At 36.8% G+C, this 26,891-nt stretch overlaps 2 protein-coding genes across 2 annotated transcripts; one reads left to right on the top strand and one right to left on the bottom strand.

Moving 5' to 3' along the window:
* The first annotated feature begins 759 nt into the window (after positions 1 to 759).
* On the top strand, positions 760 to 12,478 carry LOC139978268 (sodium/potassium/calcium exchanger 3-like). The gene is made up of 10 exons (XM_071988308.1): positions 760 to 917; positions 1,748 to 1,913; positions 3,083 to 3,277; positions 3,662 to 3,745; positions 4,882 to 4,985; positions 5,674 to 5,774; positions 6,285 to 6,490; positions 7,496 to 7,768; positions 8,333 to 8,434; positions 9,024 to 12,478. Exons 2-10 carry the CDS (start codon positions 1,772 to 1,774, stop codon positions 9,353 to 9,355), a joined length of 1,539 nt encoding a protein of 512 aa, XP_071844409.1. The 5' UTR covers positions 760 to 917; positions 1,748 to 1,771; the 3' UTR covers positions 9,356 to 12,478.
* Positions 9,877 to 25,308, bottom strand: LOC139978269 (uncharacterized). Its single transcript, XM_071988309.1, has 4 exons — positions 23,523 to 25,308; positions 20,278 to 20,343; positions 16,815 to 16,907; positions 9,877 to 16,155 (listed from the first exon to the last, which is right to left on the bottom strand). Exons 1-4 carry the CDS (start codon positions 24,486 to 24,488, stop codon positions 16,054 to 16,056), a joined length of 1,227 nt encoding a protein of 408 aa, XP_071844410.1. The 5' UTR covers positions 24,489 to 25,308; the 3' UTR covers positions 9,877 to 16,053.
* Between the last annotated feature and the right edge of the window lie 1,583 nt (positions 25,309 to 26,891).

The raw sequence follows: 26,891 nt of genomic DNA, 5'->3' as shown, positions 1-26,891 counted from the left end.
CTAAATTTTATTATTATCATTATTTATTAGCACAATCTTGAGATGAGAGCTACTTGCATAGATGTGATTTTTGGCCTTAGAATGCACCATTTCAAGTTTAAAAGTTTTTTCTTTCTCTGGGTGGACAGCATTAAGCTAAAATGACCCAAGTGAAGCACCTCCTTTAGATAAATTCCTTATTCGCTTCGTGACGATATCAATATACAACTGGGTTACATCATCACTCACTGAATCCCGGAATAGATTATCGCCAGTTTGTTCGTGTTTATAATGGAAACCATGTGCTCCCACGTTTGTTTTTGTTTGATTAATTTCCCATTGTATGGAAATATTGGTAGGCCGAAAGAAAAGATCTCTTCAAAATTTCTTTCCGGTTGAGAAAATCAGATGCGTTGCACAAGAGTCATGGTGTGCTGATTTTAATATATGTGCTCTTGTGAATAATGTTTATAATTTACTTGAAAATTGAAATTAATTGTCACAAACGTTTCCTTTGAAGCACGAGTATGCAGAATTACACGAAACCGTTGTCCTTTTTTTAATCCAGCCTCTGCCTTTTTATCGCTAACATTGAATTGACAGTACGGAAATTACATGAACTCAAAATACTAGTGAGACTATGGACAAAATGTCAATTTTCAGATTTTTGTTGTTGCATCTCATCAAAACGTCCCAATTGACACGTCCCTTCTAAGCTTCCGTACGGAATGATTATCCACCGCAGATATAATACATCCGTTATGCTTGTAACAAGTTTAATATTTACCTACCAGTCTGACAATCTTAATATGATATCTTGGTCATATGATGTGGTGCAATACATGTGTAGGTAAGCAAATTTGTTGGGATGGCATCTGTTCTCTGATCGGGATCTTGTAATTTTCTGCCTTCTGAGGACTTTTTGATTGAATGAATTGGTAAGATCACTTAATTCCAGGTTGCTGATGAAAATTCTGTTCTGGACAGCAATCTCTAGGGGTACACGTAAAATTGAAGTAGGAACTAGGACTATAGTAGAGAGAGGTAGCCTAAATGACTAAGACGTAAAGGCATTGCGTTTGTAGGCTATTCGTTATTATTTTTAATCTACTTGTTTTTTTTTGTGTTTTTTTTTAGAACCGCGGGAGAGATTAGCATTTCACTAACCGAGTTTACCCTTTAGTTTTAAAATAAATAAATTAGTATTGTATATTGGCATAAATTAACTGTTATGCCTACACTTCCGTCCTGCAGTACCAGGCGGAGTAGGCTCTCACAACTTGGTAATGTACAGTACGTAACCGTAGCATGGAATAATGGAAGATTTCTGTTTTATTGTAAAACAGATACGGTCATGTCTGCCTCCATGCAAAGATTTGAACAAAATACGTTTTCTTGAAGTTTGTTGCAACAATAAATAAGTTTAAGATATAACATGTACAGTAGTAAGTAGGCCTAACTTACTTTTCAGTGCAAGCATCAACACTCCTCCTATCCCTACAACAGCAATTATACATGTACAGGGTACAGTATCAAGGGGTTAGTAGGCCAACTCCAAATATGAGCATCCAGTTATCAATGTTTCAATCAATCAGTCCAGGCTATTCAACAAGTGATTGCACCATTTTTTTTTGATGAGAGAAAATTCCTTCCTAATTCAAGCATTTCTGTGCCGCTATTGATGTGAGGTATGCACTGTGCAGTGAATTAGCAGGGGCATACAACTGGCCTCTTATCAGGTGTATTGTTTTTCTCTCAAATCTTACAGATGTCAGCTGGAGTGTGACACAGAATGAAACATCGCCGCCGAAGGAGAAGCTTACTAATAACAATTCCGTGCTCTCTGCTACTGTTTGGTTTGGTCGTTACTTGCAGTTACATATCTAATAGATTTTCAGGGAATTCTACCTCAGATACATTCTTTCTGCAAGACGGTGAGAGAATTTTCCATTACCAACAGAATAATTTTGTTTCCAAATTTTGTGTTTCAGTTTTGAATACACTGAATTTTGCCAGTTGTAAAATGCTATGACACTTGTATAGGAAACTGAAATATAGCTTGGAACTCATATATATAGCAGATTGATCATTTGGATAACATTTTGACTGCCATGACTGTTATGACCAATGTCTTTATCACTTAGTAATCTACCTATGTAATAGTCTGATCCATATTAAATCTGTAAATATTTAAAACATTAGCCTTTTATACCTGTCACCACATCTGCGTGAAAGTCAACCAGCAGCAGTTCAGTGCTATAAATCTCTTGTACTTATTTGCTTTGGACACCAATTTTATCTGGACTTAACAAAACGTCACGGTGAAATTGAAAGATTCTTCAACAAAGAACAGAGTACAAATCAGGTTATCAGAGACTGTGAAATATAAATTCAAACAAACATATTTGTGTATAAACAGTGAAAGAGTGCATGTTTTTATATCAAAATGTTGGTTATTTAAAGCTGTGTTTGCATGCCATTGTAAGCTGTACCAAAATATGACCAATCTTGATATTCTATTAAAATCAACTCATTTGGCAGTAAGCAAGTGTAGTAAACAAAATTGCACAAACATGATGAGGTACTTATCCCTTCATTTTGACCCCTTCACAAAGATTGAGCAAATGAAAAATGCAAATGTCCAAAAACGTTCCAAGACCATATGTGTTTGAGATTTTTAGACATCGAGAAAAGTTTACTTAGGTATACAAATATATATGACTCTCAGAGGGCAATTGTTTTGAAGATTACCATAAAATGTCTCTTCATAACTGAACCATGAGTGACCAATTCTTCGTTTTCTAGCATATTTTCATGCAATTCAATTCAATTCAATTCTTTATTTCCAGTATAAATCATTAAAAATTTATAAATAGGAAAATAAATAAAATTATGATAAAGATATAAAATAGTAAATACTAGACAAAACACTGAAAAACAAAATCACAACAATGGTTCTAGAGCACCATGCTGCAACAATGGTTCTAGAGCAATCCTGATGAGTTTATTGAAAAACCATCAAAAGTTTGTAAAGCTTTGTGTCACATATATACGATGTTGTTATGTTGGTTGCTCATTTCGTAATCTGTACTTCTGTCAACAGATCTATCTGAAAATGGAACAATAATTAATTGCACAGCTTATACACCAGATGCATTCCCCCAAGGAGTCTTTAACGAGAGCCAACTGGCCAGAGGGGCATTCCTTATCAATGTCGTAGTAGCGATTTATCTCTTTGGAGTTATCGCAATTGTCTGTGATGATTATTATGTACCATCTCTAGAAGTCATATGCCAAAGTGAGTCCAAATTCTTTCCTTCCACCATTTGCCTCAGTTAATTAAATATCCTGACACTCTCCTTCATCAAGTCTTAAAAAAAAAAAAATTTGTTGTTTGTTAATTCTGGTAAATAAATTGTACAGTGTGTCAATTATAGGCATAACTGATATATATAAATATAGGATTGATAGTAAATATTAGAACAAAGCAATTCTTATAGACACAAACCTGAATATCTTTTTCATTATTAAAACTTTATGCAGCAATTTTCTAGATAATCCTGTACATAACCTTTCAATTTTATGTTCTTATTCTTCAGGTTACACTTGTGTACTTCATAATGTAATATTCTACTATTGTTTCTACTTTCTACTATTTAAGTCCACCTTTTGTTTCCCACAGAGTTGAGACTTAGTCAAGATGTCGCTGGTGCAACTTTTATGGCGGCTGGAAGTTCAGCGCCGGAGCTTTTCACTTCTGTTATTGGTGAGAATTAAGACAGCTATTTATGTCTTTGTCAGTTTGCATACTTGGTTACAATCTCCCAAAAAAGACACAACAAGGATTATCAATCTGGGGGAAGTGCTATTGAGGCAATGGAAGGTCTCTATATAGCCTGAGGGAGCCCTAAAAGAGAAAAACAGTAACTTTCATAGAAGAGTATTCATAGAATTAATGAATTAAATTTTGAACAGTAATATTAAAGAGACTATAAAGTGAGACAGAGGTTGCCAAATATACTACAAATACCATCAAAGTTTCAAAACTTTTTTTTACAGATTTTGAGCCCATTTTCAGTTTTGTAATATACAATTGCATTGTATTTATCTTTTTAAATGGTAGTCTCTCTTCACATGGTGGCATAAACTGGCATTGTAGTGTTCCTGAACAGACTTGTAGTGAGTCTGTGCCGGCAATGCAGTGTTCCTGAACAGACTTGTAGTGAGTCTGTGCCGGCAATGCAGTGTTCCTGAACAGACTTGTAGTGAGTCTGTGCTGGCAATGCAGTGTTCCTGAACAGACTTGTAGTGAGTCTGTGCTGGCATTGTAGTGTTCCTGAACAGACTTGTAGTGAGTCTGTGCTGGCAATACAGTGTTCCTGAACCGACTTGCAGTGAGTCTGTGCTGGCATTGTAGTGTTCCTGAACAGACTTGTAGTGAGTCTGTGCCGGCAATGCAGTGTTCCTGAACAGACTTGTAGTGAGTCTGTGCTGACAATGCAGTGTTACTGAACAGACTTGTAGTGTGTCTGTGCTGGCACTGATATTCTGACATAGTCAACTGTACTCATACACTCGTGTATTCTCATTGGTACTCATACTCTGGGCAATTTGGAAATCTAGAATAGATAATAGTGCCAGAATACATCCTTGAATGTGTACTCAGTCTTATACCTGTGGAATTATTCTTATATGTGTACTCAAACTTATACATGTGGAATTATTGTTATACTTGTACTCATGCTGTTGTACTGATACTTATACCATGTACTAGAATTATTCCTATGTTTGTACTCATACTACAAGTTTACCATCAGGAAATGCTGATCCTTTTTGCTTCACTTAATTAATTAGTCAGAGGTTTTTGAAATCACCCTATTTTTTCTATAATGTCCCTTTCAGGTGTATTTGTTGCTAAGGGAGACATCGGTCTGGGTACAATCATTGGCTCTGCAGTCTTCAATCTCTTCTTCATTATTGGACTGTGTGGTCTATTGACCAATGCTGTAAGTACATCAGTACCACAATGACAGCTACATGAACAACAGACATCTTCCTGTGTGAATTAAATAACAAAACATCACTGCTACGACATGTAAATATCATCACCTAACTTAGCCAGGCTACAAAACATTCATAACAGATGTACCTATAGTTCTAGCTGTTTTTGTGTATAAGTCTCAAGTTCCAGGCTTTAAACAGAAGAAGGGAATATGGAGTCCAATTTGCCTCCTTGGTACCGAATTCACAGGCCCAGGGTGGCATCTATAGAGAGGTGATGTCACTCTCCCCTTTAACACAGAATTCTTATTGAGTGATAAAATATGGAAATTGCAGTTTGTTTTTAAGCTTTTCACAGGTATCAATCAGCTATCAGTTCCCATGAGAATATCTTGAATTCTGCATTGGTCCTTATATATTCACTTTAAACTATAACATTGATTTTGTTGCAGAACTGAAAAGTTTGAGCCAACAAGAAGACTGCATCAGTGGCTATAATGTTGTTGCATGAATGCATTTTATTTTTTACTTGTACTTTTTCTTTAATGTATATATTTTTGATTTATTTAAGTTTTATTTGTACTTCCTCCCCCTCTTACAAGCCCCCTCCCATGTCCACACATGGTGTGGACATCCAATGGACACCATATATCTCAGAGTTACTCTGTTATTACATGATCTGTTCCCATGCAGGTAATACATTTAAACTGGTGGGCTGTAACAAGAGACTGTATGTGTTACCTTATAAGTGTTGCAGCTCTAGTTGGGGTCATGGAAGACAGCCTCATTAAGTGGTAAGTGACCATCCACTATCTCCTTCCCTTCCACCACCCCCCCCCCCGGTCCCCCATAATCCCATTTACCCCCATTATAACAGTTTTATGAGGAAGAGAGTATGTCGATATGGGGCATCGACAGATCACAGGGAAACTACTTAAAAGCAATTTCTTGTCATAGCTGATTTATTTTAGTTTTCATTTATACATCACACTAATAGTAAAGATAATGTTAGTTACAGTTAAAACAATGTACATGTGGGTATAAAAATTCTGCTGAAAATATTAAACTAAAGTCACTTGCAGGGAAATAAAAGGCAGAAAAATAAGATACGATTGAAGTACCATTAGTGTGCTTTTAACAAGGAGTTAAAACTGTCTTACATTATCTTCTTCAATAAACAGTGTTTGAAAAATGCCATCAAACTTGTGAGCCAATTATAATGTACAAGTGTTAGTGTTACTAAAATCTGATGTGCTTTTTCTCAGCCTCACCCCTTTTTTGTTTTTGTTTTTTGTTGTTGTTAGGTATGAAAGCCTGATCCTACTGGTTCTGTACGTTGCTTACATCATCTTAATGTTCAACAATCACAAAATTGAAGGCTTCTTCCGCCAAAGAATTGTCAACTTCGCTGCGACTTCTTCAGAGACCTCTCCTTTACTGGACAATAAAGACAACATCCACACGCCAACTTCCGGGTACACATCAGATATGGAGAACATTGATTCTGATGGTATTGCCTTTATGCCCCACCACTTAGACACACAAAAAAATTGAAATACTATTCCCCCATCAGTATGATAAAATTGTGGCGTATATGTAAGCTCCTTTACCAGGCATTAGCTCTAGAAACATCAAAATCATGGTGTTCTAATTAACTGTCATATAGGGGAGAATCAAGGCCATAACATCAATATTGTCCAGGGGTTATATATATGTCTTATTCTGGGAATTATTACAACTATCAAACATTAAAATAATGAGACTGTTGATATTAGTCTGCCCAACCACCTGTGAAAGTTGATGTCCCATGGTCATGTTACACTAATTATTACATAACTGCAAATTTGGAAATGGTTTGTGACTTAGTTCATCCATTGAAAGTCATTTTGTCATCATATTACATTACAAATTGTGGTGAATGGATCATAGTTTGTGAAATAATCATCTTAGCCTTTATTTATTTATATATTTATTTATATTTTTATCCTGGTATACATAATTGTAAAGCAGTGGCACCTAATATTCCTACTCAAAGATATTGTCACAATTTTGTCAACAGTACAGTTATCATAAGCAATGAGGGTCAATCTTGGCAGGCATAGATTCATCCCACCCCCAACCAAACCAAACCATCCTTCATAGCCTTTTAAAATTTAGTTAAGAGTAAGAATAACACTTCTGTTGGTAAAACAGCAGTACATTTTGTTTATTATTACTAGGTTAAAGTTTATAAAAAAAAAATGAAAAACGAAACATTTTGTATCGCAATTTGGGGGAATCTAAATATGGTTTATCATATAAGCCAGGGATTATTCTTTTTTAACAAAACCCAAAATTACTATACATCAATGCATTCTTGAAAACCCATTTTGTATTAGTCAAACTACGGTTAAAAAACTTAAGATTTAAGTCATATTAAAGCCAAATTCTTTGTTTATATTTGTTTTATCGCCCAGAAGCTTCCTTTACCGTAAACAACTTTCATTCATGTAAACTGTGTTTTGTCGTTCTCTAGCTGAGGTGACTATTCGTCCTCCGACTGACAGGCACACGGTACAAGAAGAGGAGGAAGAGGGTCCTCCTCCCTCACCATTCCATATTCCAAGAGACAACTGGACGAGTCTGCTCATCTGGATTTTATATTTACCAAGTCAAGTCATCTTCTACTTCACTATTCCAAATTGTAAACGAAAGTCGTGGACCAGCTGGTACCCTTTGACATTCCTAATGTCTTTATTATGGATTGGACTGTCTTCGTATATTCTCGTCTGGATGGCTAATAATGTTGGTGAGTTTTCCTGTTAACTAGCTTCACTTTATATCTTTATCTAGTTTAAGTGGAGATACTTAATTGTGTCAGGGACATGCAAGGCCTTCTCACACGACTTTACAACAGTCAACCCTGGTCACTGGTTACTTGTGACAATAACACTTCCAATTGTGCAGGTTAAGACAGTCGCTCCTGGGGCAACTTACATGCATAACTTGTATGCATGCCCTGGACAACCTCCCATAGGTTCCACTGTTATTCATTGCACTCCACTGGATTGATAAGCTATTAGACAGGTCCCCATGTATACATTTGGGTAAAGAGAGGCAATTGAGAAAAAGTGTCTTGTCTAAGAACAGAAGGTTGTGGTCCTACCATGACTCGAACCTGCAATCCTTGTTGCTGTGGGTATCATGTAATTTAAAGGTTCGTTGCCAGATGTCACCTTTCAGAATATAGGAGATGCTTTCAGTTGTGTGTTTGTTTTGGCTTTTTGAAGAACATTAAAAAAAATATGGAAATTACTGTTGCTCAAGACAGTTCCATCTATAGTTTTGGAATGTTTTATTTAATTCTCTACAGGAATTGCTTTTAGGATACCTGATGTGGTTCTAGGTTATACAGTCCTTGCGATCGGTAATAGTGTTCCTGATGCCCTGGCAAGTGTATTGGTAGCAAGAAATGGTAAGTTCATTAATCTGTCTGATCTATGATGCTGCTTGGATTTGCTGATTTATGACATTGTGGAACTGCTGTAGCAGTCTTAGTTCTGGTCTTAGTTCTGTGTCTGGAGGCATACACAGGGGTTTAATATTTAACTGCGGATGGGGCAGACAAGATGGGGTTATCTCTCTTCCCCGTACATTTACAGATGATTGTGTGAAAGCTTTCTGAGTTCTCACAATCCTTGTTATGAACTTCTGAAACTATAATTATTTTCTCCCACCCCCTGCTCATTAACCCATTGCTCACTTCACCCCTCTGCATGCAATGCTGTGGTTGATAAACCAGGCTGTAACATTTACAAAAATAATACACAAAATCAGGCATCAGTGAAGTTATTTTAGACTTGAATCAGCATTTGACACAACTTGTATGACATCTGGACTTTATAGCTGTGATATATATGATATGACCATTTTTTTTCTCCAAATGAGTTTGTTTAAGTGAGAAGCAATTTATCACCCTACCTTACTATATCGCTAGAAAATAACACTACTCCAGTGTAGATATTTTTTATTTTCTTTTATTCTCTTTTTTTTTTGCTCTTCAGGTTTCGGTGATATGGCTATATCTAATTCCATCGGCAGTAACATTTTTGACATCTTGCTCTGCCTTGGCTTGCCGTGGTTTCTTCAAACAACCGTGGTCCATCTTGGCACCAATAGCTTTGGGTCAGTGGTCAACATTTACAACACTGGGAGTCTTTACATAGCTTTAATGCTGTTTGGAACTGTGTTCATATTATTGTTTTTACTAAAGATCACTCGTTTCCAATTAGGTAAAGTATTGGGTGGGGTTCTTCTTTTGGTGTATTCGGTAACCATTGCACTAGGGGTTTTCATTGATACCTATCTATTCACTAGCAGACTACCTCGATGTTAATTATGAAACTGTCAGTATAAAGTTGAAAATGTCATGGTCATTAGATGACACCCTCTGTGAGCCCTCCTGTGAGTTTCACATTCTGATGAAAGAAGTAGAGAAAGGGCAAATATTTTACTATTCAATCAATATGATTTCTTAAAATAAAACCTCCAGACAAAGAAATAACAAAAACAGCTGATGTGGTGAGGAAAGAATTATGGATAATTGAAATAGGAGTAAAGAAAGATGCTGTAACATAAAATAGCAAATAAGGGGACAGAGGAGGAGGAGGAGGGGGGGGAGGAGGGATGTTGGGGCCTTTGTGTGGAAGTACGTCCTTACAAAATCAATAAAGCCGTTAACACTGCCCAAGTTGTCACTATTTTGGTTTTAGCTGCAACAAAACATCACTTAGTTTGATTTCAACAGAGAAAGGAAAGGGGCAGATGGTAAATCCCAAATCCCCAAACTGACCCACAAACACTTAATCAATTTCATGGTTTATTTCAGTAATTGAAGGAATAAGCATGTAGAACTAGATAAAGTTTAGTCAGATATACCTCTTTCCTCTCCAGATCTCACATAATTTTATCTTCTTTTGTATACCAAAAATTATATTATTTAGCCCCCAAAAAATGAAAGAATATTTCTTGTCATTAAAAATCATTTGACGGAGGACCAGCCTTCAGTTAATCTGCAGCTTAAAATTGTGAAGTAAAATAACATTGTTTTTATACAGTATAATATATACATTGTCTTTCATAACCTTCACTATATTAGTACCAATCTGTGGTACCATGTAAAGCTGTCACTGAAATCTCATTTCTCATATTCAGGTATTATATATTATGGATCACAATGAGTAGAATTTTAAACTTGAAACTTGATATGTCATAATCTAAGGCAAAAAAGACATGTGGAGTTGCTGGTAATCTTTCTGTAGCTTTTTCTGGTCGTCAAGTTGGTTCAGCTTTGTAGTATGATAAATCTCTGGAATGCTACTACCCTCGGCTAAGTCAATTAATTATGGTGACTCTAACGAATCATTCTTCTTCTAACTTCATGTGAACGACATAGCACAGTTTGATGACATTCATGGGAACATGGATGACATCATTGTAAACATCTTATTTGAATTTGTAAAAAGTATTTTTATTTTTCTACTTTGTGAGCTTTTGTATTGCATCTGAAGAACTGACCTATTGGTCTGTGTGTTAGGCTAGTAGGACATTGTCAAGACTGAAAAGCAGAATGCTGAGTGGGGCTGCAGTCAGAACAAAGCATATCAACATATCATGGTAAATTTTGTGCCCCAAAGTCATCCTTCGATCCCCCATTATGCATTCAAATCTCAACAAATCGAGGTTAATTCCTAGCCCAAATTCATCCTTTGATCCCCTGTTTATGCTTTGAAGTCCCAACAGTCTCAACAACCTCATTTCAGTACTATATATATGTTGTGTTTCTGAATGACTACTCAAGATGCCATTTTGAGAGAGTGAATCTGCTTGATTGAGGGCGCTATTCTGCAATAGCATGATACTACACTGTAGTGTGGTAAAATATTAAATATTCACACAAACCTGATGATGTACTATTTTTGCCAAAATTTTGACCTATTCGCATAGATCGGGCAAACGAAAAACTTCAAAGCAAAATAAAGTTGTCCTGGCATTCTTTGTTATTGTTTCAGTCGGGATAGAAATATTAATCGGATGCATACTTTCATCTCGTCCAAGATGTTAACAAAGAATGGGACACCTCTTTATGCGTTGATTTTTTCATCTCTGAATGGGCAAACATTTTTTGGGAAAAAGTACAGCGTCATGATTGTGTGGTTGTTTACTATACATAGTACCAAAAACAATTGAAGAATGAAGGATCGGTTAGTTTGTGCTTCAAGCAAATGGAATGCATAATGAGGCTGTAATGTAATGTGTGTTACATATAGTTTTACCCTGGTTCAATCCCTTGCAGACTTTTCAGAAGGTATGCAGACAGTAATTCTATCAATTCATATTTCTTTGTGTTCATCTTGCCAAAGTTTGGACATGAAATAATGACATAACTGCAATATTTCTGGATTTTTAATATATCTATATTTATTATGTATGTATTTTGTTTTACAAAGTATAACCAAGAAAACTGGTAGTAGAATAGGAAAAAAAAACCTTTATTAGTAAATTCTTTATCTGTATCGGAAATATTTTATCTGGGAATATATATATATATATATATATATATATACATATCTGTGTGTGTGTATACATATATATTAATATATATATTCGAATCCCGGTGGAGGCTGGAAGTTTTTTCACTGTTCTGGATTTTCCAACTCATTACGATTTTCAATTATATATATATATATATATATATATATATATATATACATATTACCAGTTTTGAACCTCTGGACATACAATTAGCGTCCATAGCCTAGTGGTTAGGGTGTCGCATATTAAGCGGGAGGCCCGGGTTCGAAAACAGTGGAGGCTGAAAGTTTTTTCACTGTTCTGGATTTTCCAACTCATTACGTTTTCAATTATATTTACAAACACACATATATATCTTTTGATTAGTATCTTTAATATTTTAGTGTTTCACTCAATAACATAAGTAGACAATCTATGCAAAATAGTAAACATTTTTATAAATGAAATTAACATTGTTGCCATTATTTGTCTGAAATTTGCTTATATGAAGAGTGGTATATAAGTTTTGCAGTTTTACTGATAGAAAGAAATATAGGCAAAAAACCCCCTGTATAACATATTTCCTGCATCAAACTGTACCATGTGCATGCAAGTTCAGGTAAATCCGTGTTTAATTCCAGGAATTGTCGATGTCTTTTAGCAGAGAGATGCCATTTAGAGCTTACCGGCTTATAACTTTCAAATAGTTTTAATATCATCAATTTTAGTATTATTTAACAAATCAATTTACTACTTGCATATAAGTTGATCTTTCTGTTCTCTCCAGGTATATCAAGTAAAGTTGTGCCTAGTTGCCTTTGCCATGTATTATTGTAGTATTTTGCATTGTTCAACGATGGAATGTGATGGTGTGAACTTTCCACTCTTTCATGACATATCGTGAATGATACCTGATGATTATCAATAAAAGAAACAGCTTACTTTCTGATCTGTGGTTGCTTCTCTTCATAGTTGTGTCTGATTTGGGGAAAAGGTGATGGGCGGGGGGGGGGGAGGAGGAGGTGGGGGGTGGATGGTGTGACACATAAGTGATGATGATTCCCTATTGAATATCTCCAAAATAAGTTTTAAAATATTACATAAATATAATAAGTTATTTCGTGAATAAAGAGATAATACCCAGGGAAACAATTCAGGAACTGTCAGTTTATTATACTATGACACATAAAACAAACACTTAAATATGCATCTGTCTTTCAAATCGAACCATTTTTGAAACAATCTGGCTTCTTTCTAAATCGATACGATGAATTTCGAAATAAGTCTGAGATGGACCTTCAGACAGACGTCCAGAGCTAGGTTGGACCTGTGGGATAATTATGTCACCGTGCCCCTTATTGCACTTTTCATTTTCCCCATGAATATTACTAAAATTTGAGAATACACATTTTGTTATCCCATATTATCCCAAGGCCCCTACTAACATACTTTTCCTGTCACACTATTTGACATCAAGGTTCTTGACCCCTCCCCCCACCCCCTCCTTGCCGATACACCTAAATCCAGACACCACAACGTTAGGCTTATAGTCCAACATCTAAATGTTGACGACTTTTCATTATCCCTTATTCCCCTTAAGGATAATTAAAGGGTAACTTTATTGTCATAGACAAAACAAATATGCTGTTAATGTTTCTAAAGCTATTTATGATATTGAGTTTTAAAATATGCCAAGTTTTTGAAATACCCCTTTGTGTCTAATTGGATGACGACTTTGCTTCCTCAGTACAAGCCTAAATGTTAATACAATATTTTATAAATTCTATATAAATCAACTGTAAGATGCTATTGCAACCTTATTTTTGAGCAACATTCAGCACAATCTGCCCTTAACAAATTTGTAACGCATTTTGAAAGATTTTATTTCAGACCCTGAGAGTCAATTTTTTTCCTGTTGAGTTGTGATGCTTCCGAGTACCAGGCCTAGCCTAATAATCTCTGTGTTAGGTTAAGCAGAACAATCAGTTTGATTGATGAGCCTATTTAAAGGGTGACTTCTTACAAATAGAAAAAAGGTGGTATAGTAATACCATCTGTACAGAAACAACATTTTTGAACGGTCTACAATATATATAAATTAGTCGTGAGCTTTTCATTAACTTTCCATCTTTCAATGGTTCAATACGTTGATTACCTTCCTCTTCAAATGGTTTGATTCTCATTAAATCTGAAAGGAAATTAACCTAAAGACTATTGATCAATGCTTAGCAGTCAGACAAAGCAAACAACTGGCTATTAAAGATATCTTCAACACACATTACAAATATTTACTCTGACCTAGAAACTTGTCTTATAAAGCTCTCTCTTTCGTATCTGGGAAGACTTTATCCTTGGTTGATTGATATAAGTTAAAGCTAAGATTATGGTTGATTAAGACACATACTAATGCAGGACCGTAAGCTGGCTGGGACAGGGGTGGGGTGCTCTACACCTTCATACACACTAATCTGTCCCGATTTGTGCTACTGTTATATGTGTTAATATTTACACATGTTACCGGACATAAATGTATTTTGTGCCCCTAAAATGATATGAGGAATCATGCAATTAGGTACAGACGGCAAAGGATTGTTAATTAACAATTGAAAAGAACACAACTAAATCATTCAGAGACAATATTTTACGTTTATAAGTTAAAATTTGTATATTTATTCGCTCTAAATAGTTAGGCTTGAGCAGCCCTAACGGTTGCTAACCCATAGAAGTCTTAGTTTGATTGATACATTTTCATGTTGCTTGTTGTGAATTGATTAACACCACATCCTAATTTAAAATACTGCTGTAGCTTCAATTAAGCTTTCATCCATTACAAGTGGAATGAAATATATAGGCTCCAGACAACTTACTTCATATCTTTGATTCAGGTTTTTTTTTTATTCAGGTAACATTTATAGCAAACGGTAAAAAAGGGAGAAGCATTTATTTAGAACAATTATCATCTAAGACTATATATTACTACTGAATGATGTTTCCTTCATGTATTACAATCATATCTCATCATGGTACATTCCCTAAGAACCAAAGGTGGGGGGGGGGGGGGGTGACGACTGAAAATATCATGTTCGCCAAAAGTTTCTGCTATGGGACATAAATGAATCATTTAATTGTGTCAAGAAATGTATTATATTCTTTTGAAATGTCATAAGTTCATAACTGCATCTATTATTTTATGATGACATTTTGTATTTATGTCTCTAAGAGAGCATTTCATAATTATTTAATGATATTGTTGCGGACTAAACGCGGCTGCCTTCTTGTCGTAAAGCTATTACATGTGCATTAGAATGTTCTAGTGATTTTCAGACATGTCGTATTCAACTTGCACTATATAGCCTATGTCATCCTAGTAAAATATATATTTATGTGCATTCATGTCAACCATAGGATAATATTGCGTTCGCACTATGCTACACCACGAAGACTGAGACCCCGGTTGGAGAACACTTTAAACTTCCCAACATGTCATGACATGTCCGTACAGGGGACTGAATCCTGAGGTAGCCGCCCTGACCTTGTACGACTCAGCAGAGAGAGGTTGTGGATGCAACGCCTTCGCACCATTCAACCTAATGGGCTCAACATTTAGGAAGGACATATGACTATTCTTTCTTCTGCCCCCCCCCCATATCTCCCCTTGTTTCCCCCTCTGTCACCCTTCTTCTCGTAGCTCTTTTTCACCTTTTTTCTCCTCATGTTCCTGTCTTTGTCCTTCTGCAGTTTATTTCCTACCCTCTTCCCTTAATCCCTTCTTTCCCCTCTACAGTTTATCTCCTAGCTACGTCTTCCCCTGTTGGTTTCTTTCTTCTCTCCATCCCTTGTCAACTAATCCTCATACATCTATCTCTTTTGTGTTCACCCTGCTCATTAAACTGTCTGTATTCTGTGCATAAATTAATTATGGTCTTTAGCAGTGAAGAGTTCTTAGTACTCCGTGACTGAATACATTGCTGAAGTATTTGCTCGTGGTTATACCCATTTTAGAACCACTTAAGTGCAATTGCATTGCTTTGCAGAGAAAAACAACACGAGTCCAATTCTCCAACAAAATATATAAAAAAGTCTATCGTCCGTTGCTTGTACAAACTTGCTGTAAACTTTAACATACAATTTTCTACAGAATGGTCTTCATTCAGACCAGGGATCCTAACATCTCTCTGTTGAGACAGTTTTATTTATTACGTCCTCTTCAAGCCATACATCTGATGCCTTTGGGAAAGGGACAGAGAAAATTGAACACCTTTACATTAGGCCCTATACTAAACTGAGCAATGTGCAGGGAAGGCCTGATAGGGACAAACACACGATTTGTGCAAGATTGTGGGCCGTGCGTTTGTGTGTGTGTGGACTGGATGAAAATATTTGTGGGCCGCATATAAAGATTCCCTGCTGTAGGCTAGAGAGTGAAACAACGGTTCAACCGTTCGGCATTCGTGTTACATCTTATACAGCGAATGTTAAAAATAACATTATTTGTCTTGCTCCGAATGCTGTTTGAAGATATTATAAACTCGAGGTCGTTGTAAGCATGGTATCTTCTTCGGATGATGGAGACGATCTCAACTGGACTAGGATTGTAAAATACGTCATTATTGCTCCAAGAACCTGTCAACAAAATAAAACGTCCGTAATGAAGGTTATATTGCATTTATAATAAAACACGCAAGGTAAAGACGTACGGAAATTAATATTTTTCAACAGTATGACATAACCAGAATTTCTTTGAGGGTTGTGTGGGCCTGGGAGATCAACAAATGTGTAGCTCAAGGAGAACCGACGGTCACTAAGTAGGACAAGGCTCATCTAGGATGTGTCAAGGGCAAAAAATCAAACAGGTGCGGGGAATCAGTTAAAGAGAGGGTTGGGAAAGGTAGGTGGTAGGGCATAGGAGAGGTGCATCGATATTTTCAATGGAAATACAAAATACTTTGAAGGGGGAAAATGGAAATAGATGTTTGTGTTCTTTCTTTACCTTGCTGGAGTTTGAATTATTAGTTACGACAAAATTGAAACAATTTTAGTTTTAAAAAGAATCTTTTCCTGAAATAATTATCTTTAAACATTTAAACATTACCATAATGTTATTGTTAACCATTTGTATAGATGAAATGTCTTATACAGGATAATATCAAGGTAGGGGAAAGGGGGGGGGGGTGGAAGGGGAGAATTACGCTTTTGTTCTACCCTTTTGGATACTCTGTGCAAAACTAACTATAGTCTTATATGACAATAAAAGACCCATTAAAGACAAATATAAACATTACCCCTAAAATCAGCTCCTTGGTGACGACAACAAACCCCATCGCTGTAAATCCGATTGGTGGACCAGTCAGCCGAGACAATAGCAAGGATTGAATCTAAAACCAGATACCGGATAAAAAAACCCATATAGAAACAATAAAAAAGATCCCGATATAACCACGAAGAATGAGGTTAATGTATTTCAAGCATATACCGTATATGTTGAAGTATATATCAAAAATATTCTCACACAAGTTTGCGATTCTGTATTTTCATATTGATTAAATTAATTTAATGCCGAAGATGTCTAACCCATGTCAATTTTTCTTATGAGTCAAATCGTTGAAAAGAGACATCACATCGCAACCAATCGATCGGCGGTCAGCAAGACTTACAGAAATACAGTAGGCCTAACTGGAGGACGTGGAGAGATGAGAGGGGGGCGGTGGCGGCTCGACCCCAAGCGACCACCATATGCTCACACAAGACATTGCTTGTATTAATTCGTTATGATCGTTATTATCATGAAAATACGTAACAACGTAACAGACAAACTCATTTACGTATAGCAATGCAGAACATTGTTTGTCTCATGAAGACGGTCGCCTTGACTACGCGTGACCATTATTTAGCTAAGTCATCATTCACCTATACTTCATCGCTGGTTGAAGATTGTTCATCGGAAGCTGGATAGAGTATTGTTTGCATGGGTCCTTACGGCAATGGACTCGCTCAAATATTTACAATCAGATCGATAAAAAGGATAAATATGCATAAGAAATCAATTGATCTATCAAAGAGTTTTACAATCATCTTAATTATGTACGGTAATCATTCTAGTTGTCAGCGCATGCGCGTTTACAATGAATGGCACCGACTTAATATAACTCCTCACGACAGTATATGTGCTCAGCGAGTTTACGTGACTTTTCTTCTAAGTGAAAATATCTCACAAACTGTATACTAAACCTGACATATATATTGTATTAAGAACAAACCAGTGAGGATATTGATAAAAGCTGCATATTATAAATGCTTCAGGTTATTGTGCGTATACACTCGTCCAAACAACAAAGAATTGAACATTAATAAACACATTAATGCTATATAGACGGTTGTTTATTATAAACTATAAAGTACATTGTAATTGTTCTCATTAATGTTTAGTCCTTGACACATATTCTATGCCACCATGTTTAAAACACTAGAAAATTTTGAGTCTCGCATACTCTTGTTGTGTCATTAAATATGTTTTATGAAATTATTCACAAGTGACGATGAACAGCTGTTTAATTCACGAACGATCTTCTGTAAAGTTCGTTACTAAAGTATATGATATCTTCCAGAAACTTTAGAGTTACGAGAATGCTAAGGAACTACGTAATTAGAAATTGCTAGCAGCATAGGTCAACATAATATATGCAGGTTTCGTTAACATGCATGGCTATTCTGAATCGAGTGAAATGTAAATTATTGTCTAGATGGATAGTTTAATCTCAATTGTTGCTTCTTCATCAGTTCCTAACAATATCAAGAATTGTTTCTTCCGGTGGAAAGATACATGAATTAAGTAACGTAGGCATACGCATATACCAGGTAATATTCACCATCTACCTATGACCCCCTCCCCATTCCTCGCTCATATGCCTTCTGATGTGAATGTGATGTAAAATAGCTTATTTCAGATGAATTTGATCACTTTTCTGACTATACTTCACATAAAATGTAGTTGGTTATAGATTGACTCAGTCAAGTTTCATTAGGCTTGAAATAAAGAAACAAATTTATAACAAGAAATCAAATTCTCTGGTTCGATTATTGCATGTGAAAGATACGAAGAGAAAACTGTCTGGGTGACGAAATGTTGAGAATCGAATCACCGTCATTCAATATTCATAAACTCATAAACTTTCATATAATGTAGAGAAATATAGGGTATATGTCTCTGTTCAGGCGCGGCGGAACGGAAAAATTATTGGGGGGGCTAATATGTGGAGACTATCTAAGCGGAGCGCCACCATCGGTTGGGGCGGAGCGTACAAGAAAATTTTTGGTTTTTCAAATCCCCCAGATGGACGGAAACGGCACTGCCCGAGTGTTTTATGCTGCAAATACCTAGACCTAAAACATGGGTCGCAAGCCTGCAATTTCTCAGATTGCACGTAAAAATCTGTAAAAAAATTGTAATTCGTATATTCGATGGTGTTTTAAGAGAGTAGCTATTACTCGACGTGTACTCGCAAAGACGTTTTTGAGTGTAGTAAATTACTACTTGGCGGTTCAGAGTGTGGCAAACTATCGGGGGGACATTTGGTAGGTCAAACTACGTTACGCGCCACCATGGCTGGCGCGTAGCGTAATGGAGAAAATTTTGAAAATATGCCTCCCCGATTGCAGGAAATGGCACGTCTCGAGCTGGAAAACAAGACCCCTGCCATGCCAAAGTAGTCACATTTAGCCTTCTTGCCATCATCATTATTGAAACATATACCTCCGAGATTTTTTTTTTTCCATTTTTTAGTCCTACTTTTTTCTTTTTTTTGCGTCGTAAATATTGGTCCGGCTTTCGCCGGACCTGCCCGTACCTGCTCCGACGCCCCTAAATTAAATAAATGTCATAAGAAAAAACAGAAAGCATTTCTTAATATCAACAAATGGGTAATTCCAAAACCATGTGGAGTTGCCAATAAATTTCTATGACCTAGCACTGTCATCATGTCATGAATGCATGAACCCTATACAGTACAGGTGAAATGCTAATATTGTTATTTTGTTCCTTTAATAACTGATTGCGTTTAAAACATAAAGCCATGTTCCACGCCTGCCTGTACTCGTAGTGTAAACGCAAATGTTGATGAGTGTAGCGTTTAGCTTATTACCCTCTTATTTAAAACACTAATATTCGATGAGGCATGATACAGACAATCAATTATCATATTTAATTATTACACCTATATAGTATATGTGTGCATCGGACAGATCGACAAGTATGCATTTAAAAATGGGGAGATGCACGTTTCGGAGCCTTGGTAAATATTGGGGGGCTTATCATGCATTTGCCCCCTCAACTTTTTCATTGGGGGGGCTGAGCCCCCCCAAGCCCCCCCGGTTCCGCCGCCACTGTCTCTGTTTGATTGGTTACAATCTTACGAGATGTGATAATGGTTTGATAAATTTGTTGACCAAACTCAATGAGCAATTGTTAGGGACATTTGCAATCATTTAGCACATATCTTGTGAAGGTAGATGGTTTTGAAACAAGAAGCGACATAGAAACATAACCCGAACAATACAGATTACACTTTAAAAGTCCTCTTAGCATATGCCTACATTAATGACTGTATCGATTCTATATGTTCTGCTGCATACAGTTCTGAGTTCTAATAGCAACATTGGAAGAATGAAGCTATCGAAGTCGGAACACTACAATAATTTAATAATCCGGTTTAAATATAAATTTATTACGAAAGTTTACCGCAATCCTACCTGCAGAGCTCTTAAATCCCCATCCTTTATTTCTAGAGCATAGACCGCTTCCTTGAGAGCATGCGCCTGAAAAAATAATAATAATGATGATGATGACGACGATGATGATGATGATGATGGTGATGATGGTTGTGATGATGATGGTGATGTTTGTGTTGATGATGACGAAGACAGTGGCGTAACGATCAGCCTAAGGGGGGCATGGCTCCTGGCCCAAAGGGCCCCTATCAGGAGGTCCAAGCAAGGGCATCCGCGGAAATGTTCACAAGAGGGGGGGGGGGGCGAATCGGTAGGTCATGTAGGTGTAACACACCACTTGATACTATCTAAGTGGAGCGCCACCACCAGTTAGCGCGGAGCGTCCTACGGCTTTGTTTGGCCAAAAAAATACTCCTAGATCGTCGGAAAAGACAATTCCCGGGCGTTCCATGTTGCAGTTATACATGGGTTATTTTAAGATCTCATGTCTTATGATTTTTGATTTCAATAATTTCAGCAATGCATTATGGGTCCGTATGCAATGAACATAACTAGAGAACTGTTGGTTGGGTGAAATCATTGAAATGTCAAATGTTTAATTTTGTTTTCAATTTGTGATTTTCCAGGGGGGCAAGTCCCCCCCTTGCCCCTCCCTGCGGACGCCCATGGGTCCAATGTCTAAGGATTTATTCAGGATCAATGCAGTGGGTCTTGGTTTAGAACATTTGAATGGCCATTTAGCATTTACACATTGTTTCCAGCTGACAAATATGTTTTAATGCTAAAATGTATCAAGAGAAATGACAGAACATTACTATCAACATAGCTATAAAAATTCTTTGTAACTATATACCATGAATGGAATCGTTACAATTTTATTATATCTATTAATCCTTACTCTCAACATTCTCCATATTTTATGGGCCTGTAAGAATGGTTCACATGGGAGACACTTTTCATCTATACACATATTCTTGATTCATAACTTTACCGGCGACATTTTTATAAACGTATGCATATTTCCTTATGACCCTTGACCCTTTCAAGTACTATTTAATACTCCGTTCCCGGCAACAGACTGCATTGCTGTAATAACATAAACTATATATCACAAGCAAATTACTCTCGATAACGAGAAGAACTCAAGTTTTTATCTTCTGAGTACAATGTCAATAATTTTATATATGCTTCGACAGTCTTTCCATTATCGCCATAACTTTAACATCCTTTCACAATCCAAGTCCATTAAAGAACAAAATTAATAAATTTAGAAATATGAGAGAATGAAAAACAGAGAAGTGGAAGGAGACAGTGTGGCATATTTGTTTTTAAATTTCTATGATTTTTTTTTTTTATCATTATATAGGTAAACATCGTAAAAATTGATTTCGCGTTCCTTTAATGACTTGAAGAAACGAACTAGTAGAAACTTAAAAGTGCTTACAAGCAACGCGTTTAATTGTCATTCATTTTAGGCGTGTTTTACTGGCGATTTAACCAAGACAACTTAGAATAAAACAATTTTAAAGGTTGAATAGATTACGATAGAGTTGTATATATGAATGAATTTGTATTAGTATGAATGGCAGACGATCCCGCGAAACCTAAGCAGTTTATTTTCTCATCCCCACGTGATGAATGTACTCATTGAATCAGATCTTATATTCTCTTGAAAATTTATTGCAAAAAGAAAGAAAAAAAAGGAAAAAGAAAGACAAAACAGAAAAAAAACTAGGACTCATGCTCTCCACCTTACACATCTAGTTTCACTGAATGAAAGGGTGTGAAGACTCGCGCAACAAGAAACGTCTAATGCCGGTAATCTGACCTAGTTTCGAATGAGGTTTAACAGAAGTGTTAGACACCACCATCGACCCCAAAAAATACACACACAGCTTGCTACTGTCGGTATTAGACTCTAGTGTTCAGTCAGTACATACAGCTATGGTCAATACCCACAGCACAGTGTACAAACGATACAGCGATGGACATCTCAGGTCCAGCTAGAGATAACAAGAAATCACGTTTCATTACTTTCTGCATTTTGTAGCGACAAGATGAAAACTTCACTTGCCAGCAACGGAAAGTTAACTTTTTAAAGATGGCGGCACGCTGTTTAGGGAGAGTCTTCAATGCCTTTAAAACTCGATTGGTTAGTATTATATTTTGTTGGCAATTTTTCGAAAAGTGGCACTGGAAGGGAGGGAGTGGGGGGAGGGGGTGCTCATCACAGTGAAATAAATGAGTACAGGTATTATATGCAATCAATTAAGCTGCAAATCTCTTCCCAATTTTTGTTATGCATATTTAGGTTTATATTTAGGTTTAGACGAAAATCGCGCAGTTTGTCACACAAATTCGGTCAAGCTTAACCTTTGGCTACCGTTGACCACGTGAAATTGGCGTTCAAATAAATATTTGGAATTCTGATACCAATCTTGGGTTGAGGGTGTTGGCTAATTTGGTGCATAGTGACCAAATGCTATCATGATTTATTGTACACTTGACTTTTGAGCGCTGACCCAAATGAACTCATGATGATCTCACCGAGACGCTACGACTCAAGCATTGGCTTACATATAAAAGTTTCTTAATAAAACAAAACTGTTGGCAAACTGCTTATCCACTAAAGAGCCTGTGTAAGAGAATGTGTAAAAGTATGATAAGAGGGCATGACGTTACGATCCTAGCAGGATCTTCTTCAGAGGCCGAATCGATTCAGCCTCTGAAGAAGATCCTGGTAGGATCGAAACGTCAGGCCCTCTTACTTTTACACATTACAGTTCTTGTCAGACAAACTTATTTTGTCGTTGAATGAACTGAAGTAGAATTTGAATAAACTAAGGGAAAACCTTTTTTATGGAGAGGTAATTATGTTGTTGAATATTTCGGACATTTTGTTTCAATATGGAATATTGCGCAAAGTCTAGAAACTTTGTTATTCCATAGTTGCAAATGTGATTTGTGAGGTGAAGTTGAACATATGGACTAGAAAGAAAAGTATCATCAACTTATAACAATAGATCGCCTACGGTATCGTCATTCGTCTGGTCAATCACAATCAGAAGTGCATCGCAACAGTTCTGCGTGCAGTTGCACAGCCTCACATATTCACAATGTGATTTGATGCGTAATTGTGATTAAAATTACGGCAAACATCACACAATAACAGGTCACCCCATGGTACTATCCCTCCTGCCCATCGCTCTACCCTCCTTTTCTCTCGCTTTACTCAATTTAAAAGGTATTATTACTTTTTAACTCACCTTTTCATTCACAACTGCAGCATCAAATGACACAACGGCAATCGTTATACACGTCATAATAGCCCAAAATGACGTCAAAAGGAACTCGAACAATCCAAACCCAGCAAAAATGAGCTGGTAGACCAGAAAAATAGCGAGTGGTACATTGGTGATGTATGTGATTCCCAACACTGGACCAAATACTGCATCGGCTCTTTGTACAGCTTGGCATAAATGTGTATGTTGTCTGCGTATAAAGTCAAGTTTATCGCAAGAGGGCTCTGAAATAGCTAACGATTCCTCTAGCGCATTAAACTGCTGCCATAAAATCTTACATAAAACGTGAAAGAATGCTATTGGGAATAACCATGCTCCCGACGCAAAGACAAAAACTATTAGTGACACAATTAAAGCAATATCGCTCTTCCAAGGCTCAGTAACCTGTCTATATTCTGGAGCAACGGTGACCATTTGGACAGACGTTCCTACCACGTTACCCATGATAAGAACCCAAACAATAACTGTAGTGTAGAGGGAAATTTTGCTCACCCAATTACGATCAAGGAGGGCTACAGGAGACCTAAAACAGCACCCGTTACAGTAAGTATGCCAGAACTCGAAAAAGGCGGGAAGTCGACTTTTGCAGACGATAGAAAGATAAAACGAAACAGAGTTTAGGGCGCACTGCATGCACCATGCAACAAATATGCATTTGGCATACAGAGAGGTATTTAACTCTGACCACCAGAGAGAAATTAAACTTCTAACAAAATTAGACAATATCAGTACAACGCATGTGAGATGCCATACGTTTTGCAAAATGGCAGCTTTTCTTTGTCTACTTCCGTCGTCATTTTGCTTGTAAGTAAATTTTTTAGGAGAGTGATAAACGCCAAGGATTTGCATACTCAGTAAAAGAGGTCTCAAATCACGGGGTAACCATTTTTTATTTGTCCCCTTGCGATTTTCATCGTCCACGAAAGCCATAGTTTTTTCTTATATCAATAATTAAATCGATCGTTTAGTAAAGCACCTTTGAGCCCCTCAAATTCCGAATGTTACGTCATCGTTCATAGTACCACAGGTTTGAAAACCTGAAATCAGTTTTAAATTCACAAATTTACTCAGCGTTAAACCGCAAAATTGGTCTTTGACTGATTTCCGAGATAGAAATGTAGGTAATGGTCTTCTATACTTCAAACTCACTAGAAAGTTTCAACTCCAATGTATCTTGCTGGAGGATGAATTCCTTACACCACCGAGCATTCAAGATAAACGTGACAAGCACTGCTGCATCAGGATCAGCAGATGATCATATAAAGATACTAAGGCGTTCGTAATGTTTTATTTACTAGTTAGCATTGTCTATAATTTTCACAGGTCAGGTTAAACAGCCTATGTAATTCCACCCTATCAAATTAGAATATATTCTTTATTCCAGCGATGTAACTCTCGCGCAAAAATAAGTAGATAAAACTGTTTCCAGTGTTCGATAACTTCCGGTCTATCTGGCATCAAATCCCAAAACTATCTGGTATTCCTGAGATTGATCACAAAGAAATGAAACGTTGAGATGACATAAAAGACCATATAGTAACATTTGAGTTTCCTAGATTTCAGAACCGAAAAGTGCGAAGTCATTCGACTGTGGATACTCGGTGATTGGCGCATGCGCACTTTTTGAGACTTAAGGTATCCGACCAACCAATGATGAAAGCTATATATATGAAAATATTGAGATAATCATTTCAAATATCTGTATATTCATGATGAAGATATCTTAATGACAACTAAAATCAGACAGAAAAAATGGAAAGAAGTGTGGATCGAGGCGACTTCTTTCGCGTGTACTTACGACAGATTGAGAGAAAGAGAGAGAGAATAATACTTTGTAGTCTATAAAAGAAACACATGCGAGAGCTTACCGCAGGGTGTTCTTCTCCAACCAATCACACGCATGCACTATTTGACGATGCCTCGATGGTCATACGTCACTCAGTGACCATCATTATTAAAGTTGTCTTGTGCTTTTTGTCTCTCGTTAATGAAATTCACGTATCTCATCTCTTAACAGATTTAACATGACTTGACACAATGACTTGACAATTTTCACTGCCGAATTAAGGAAGTCAAGTAGAAGCGTAGGCCATTAATGGAAAAGACGCATTATCAAAGGCAATATTTTAAGGTTCAAATTCAACTAGATTTCAATCTAGCACACAAATAGCGGCACCGGACATTTTAATTAGTCAACTATAGTAATAGTCATCAAAAGGTTTAGTCCTAAGTGGTATACCGAGTCGCTTAGAGCCAATAAAAATTAATGCAAGTATATGTGAATCTATAGCCTATCATGATAATTGAAGCCGGACCTAGTATTTGTCTGCTGTTGCTAGGGAACCCTTGTACTTTATTCATTTTTTGTATACGAACCGAAGCTCGCCATCAACGCGATCGTAAAGAAGATCGCATGAATACTTCGTAATTTCACACGCACGGATTTTACATCAAGATTTGATTTTTTTGTCTTTTCTTTCATATTCTCAATCCTGACAAAAACTAATCACGGGTCTTCAACGTCATTCCGTTTTTCTTTCTTCTTCAAACAGTATGTTTACTGACCTTAAAAACAGGTTTTTATTGAATCCTATCCAATATATTAACAAAATGATTCCCCTGTTTTGCCTAAAATACGTCGTTAATATTTCAAAGTCGGTAATAAAGTAATAATCCAGAGATAAGCTGAGCTATAGCCGTCATGACACCATCCTGGACTAAACGCAAAACTTGTAACGTGAAACTTTCGCTATAATCCATCATGCATCATCTTCCAGTAGAAGTATAAGAATCTTACACTATAACCTCATATCCTAACATGTAAACTGTACGAATTAACCTGTTCCATTTCAAGCCTAAGCTGGTTACTGGTGCGTCATGAACGGAAACGTTTGGATACTTCAGTCGACGATGAATCGATACAGCTACAGGCGATCTTGTTGGTGATCGGGCGCAGATGTCCAATGGGATTGCAGATGTTAGGTCACACAGCAAGAACAACTGTGCTGGTCGGATGAATGACTCTAACACTCTTGACCCGCTTCCGTCTGACGTGAGCGTAACACCCAGTAACGGTTAATTAGTAACCGAGTACATCAAACTTAGTCTAACCTCTAAAGTGAGAATATGTGAGTTTTATACGTTAATATGTAAAGTTGTTCCGTTTAAATAAAGTTGTAATAATACGTACACAGACTTGATTTTCATCGTCGGTCACCCAGAGTAACGAAAGAGGGTTCAATCTGGAAAAGGGCCCGCTTCGAAGGGAAGTAGGACATGTGACTTTGAGTTGAGGCGGCAAACCACGGAAAAAAAATCTCAAAATGTTCAAAC

Source organism: Apostichopus japonicus, chromosome 13 (genome assembly GCF_037975245.1).
Source record: "Apostichopus japonicus isolate 1M-3 chromosome 13, ASM3797524v1, whole genome shotgun sequence".
Classification (NCBI taxonomy): Eukaryota; Metazoa; Echinodermata; class Holothuroidea; order Aspidochirotida; family Stichopodidae; genus Apostichopus; species Apostichopus japonicus.
Note: the sequence above shows the minus strand (reverse complement) of the source record. Positions and strands in the feature narration are given on the sequence as shown.

Coding starts and splice junctions, on each gene's coding strand:
- LOC139978268 (XM_071988308.1), top strand. CDS start 1,772: ATGAAACATCGCCGCCGAAGGAGAAGCTTACTAATAACAATTCCGTGC. Junction 3,746..4,881: donor GCTTTTCACTTCTGTTATTG/GTGAGAATTAAG, acceptor TGTCCCTTTCAG/GTGTATTTGTTGCTAAGGGA. Junction 8,435..9,023: donor TGTATTGGTAGCAAGAAATG/GTAAGTTCATTA, acceptor TTTGCTCTTCAG/GTTTCGGTGATATGGCTATA.
- LOC139978269 (XM_071988309.1), bottom strand. CDS start 24,488: ATGGCTTTCGTGGACGATGAAAATCGCAAGGGGACAAATAAAAAATGG. Junction 16,908..20,277: donor GGGATTTAAGAGCTCTGCAG/GTAGGATTGCGG, acceptor ATCTGGTTTTAG/ATTCAATCCTTGCTATTGTC. Junction 16,156..16,814: donor CCAAGGAGCTGATTTTAGGG/GTAATGTTTATA, acceptor TTTTGTTGACAG/GTTCTTGGAGCAATAATGAC.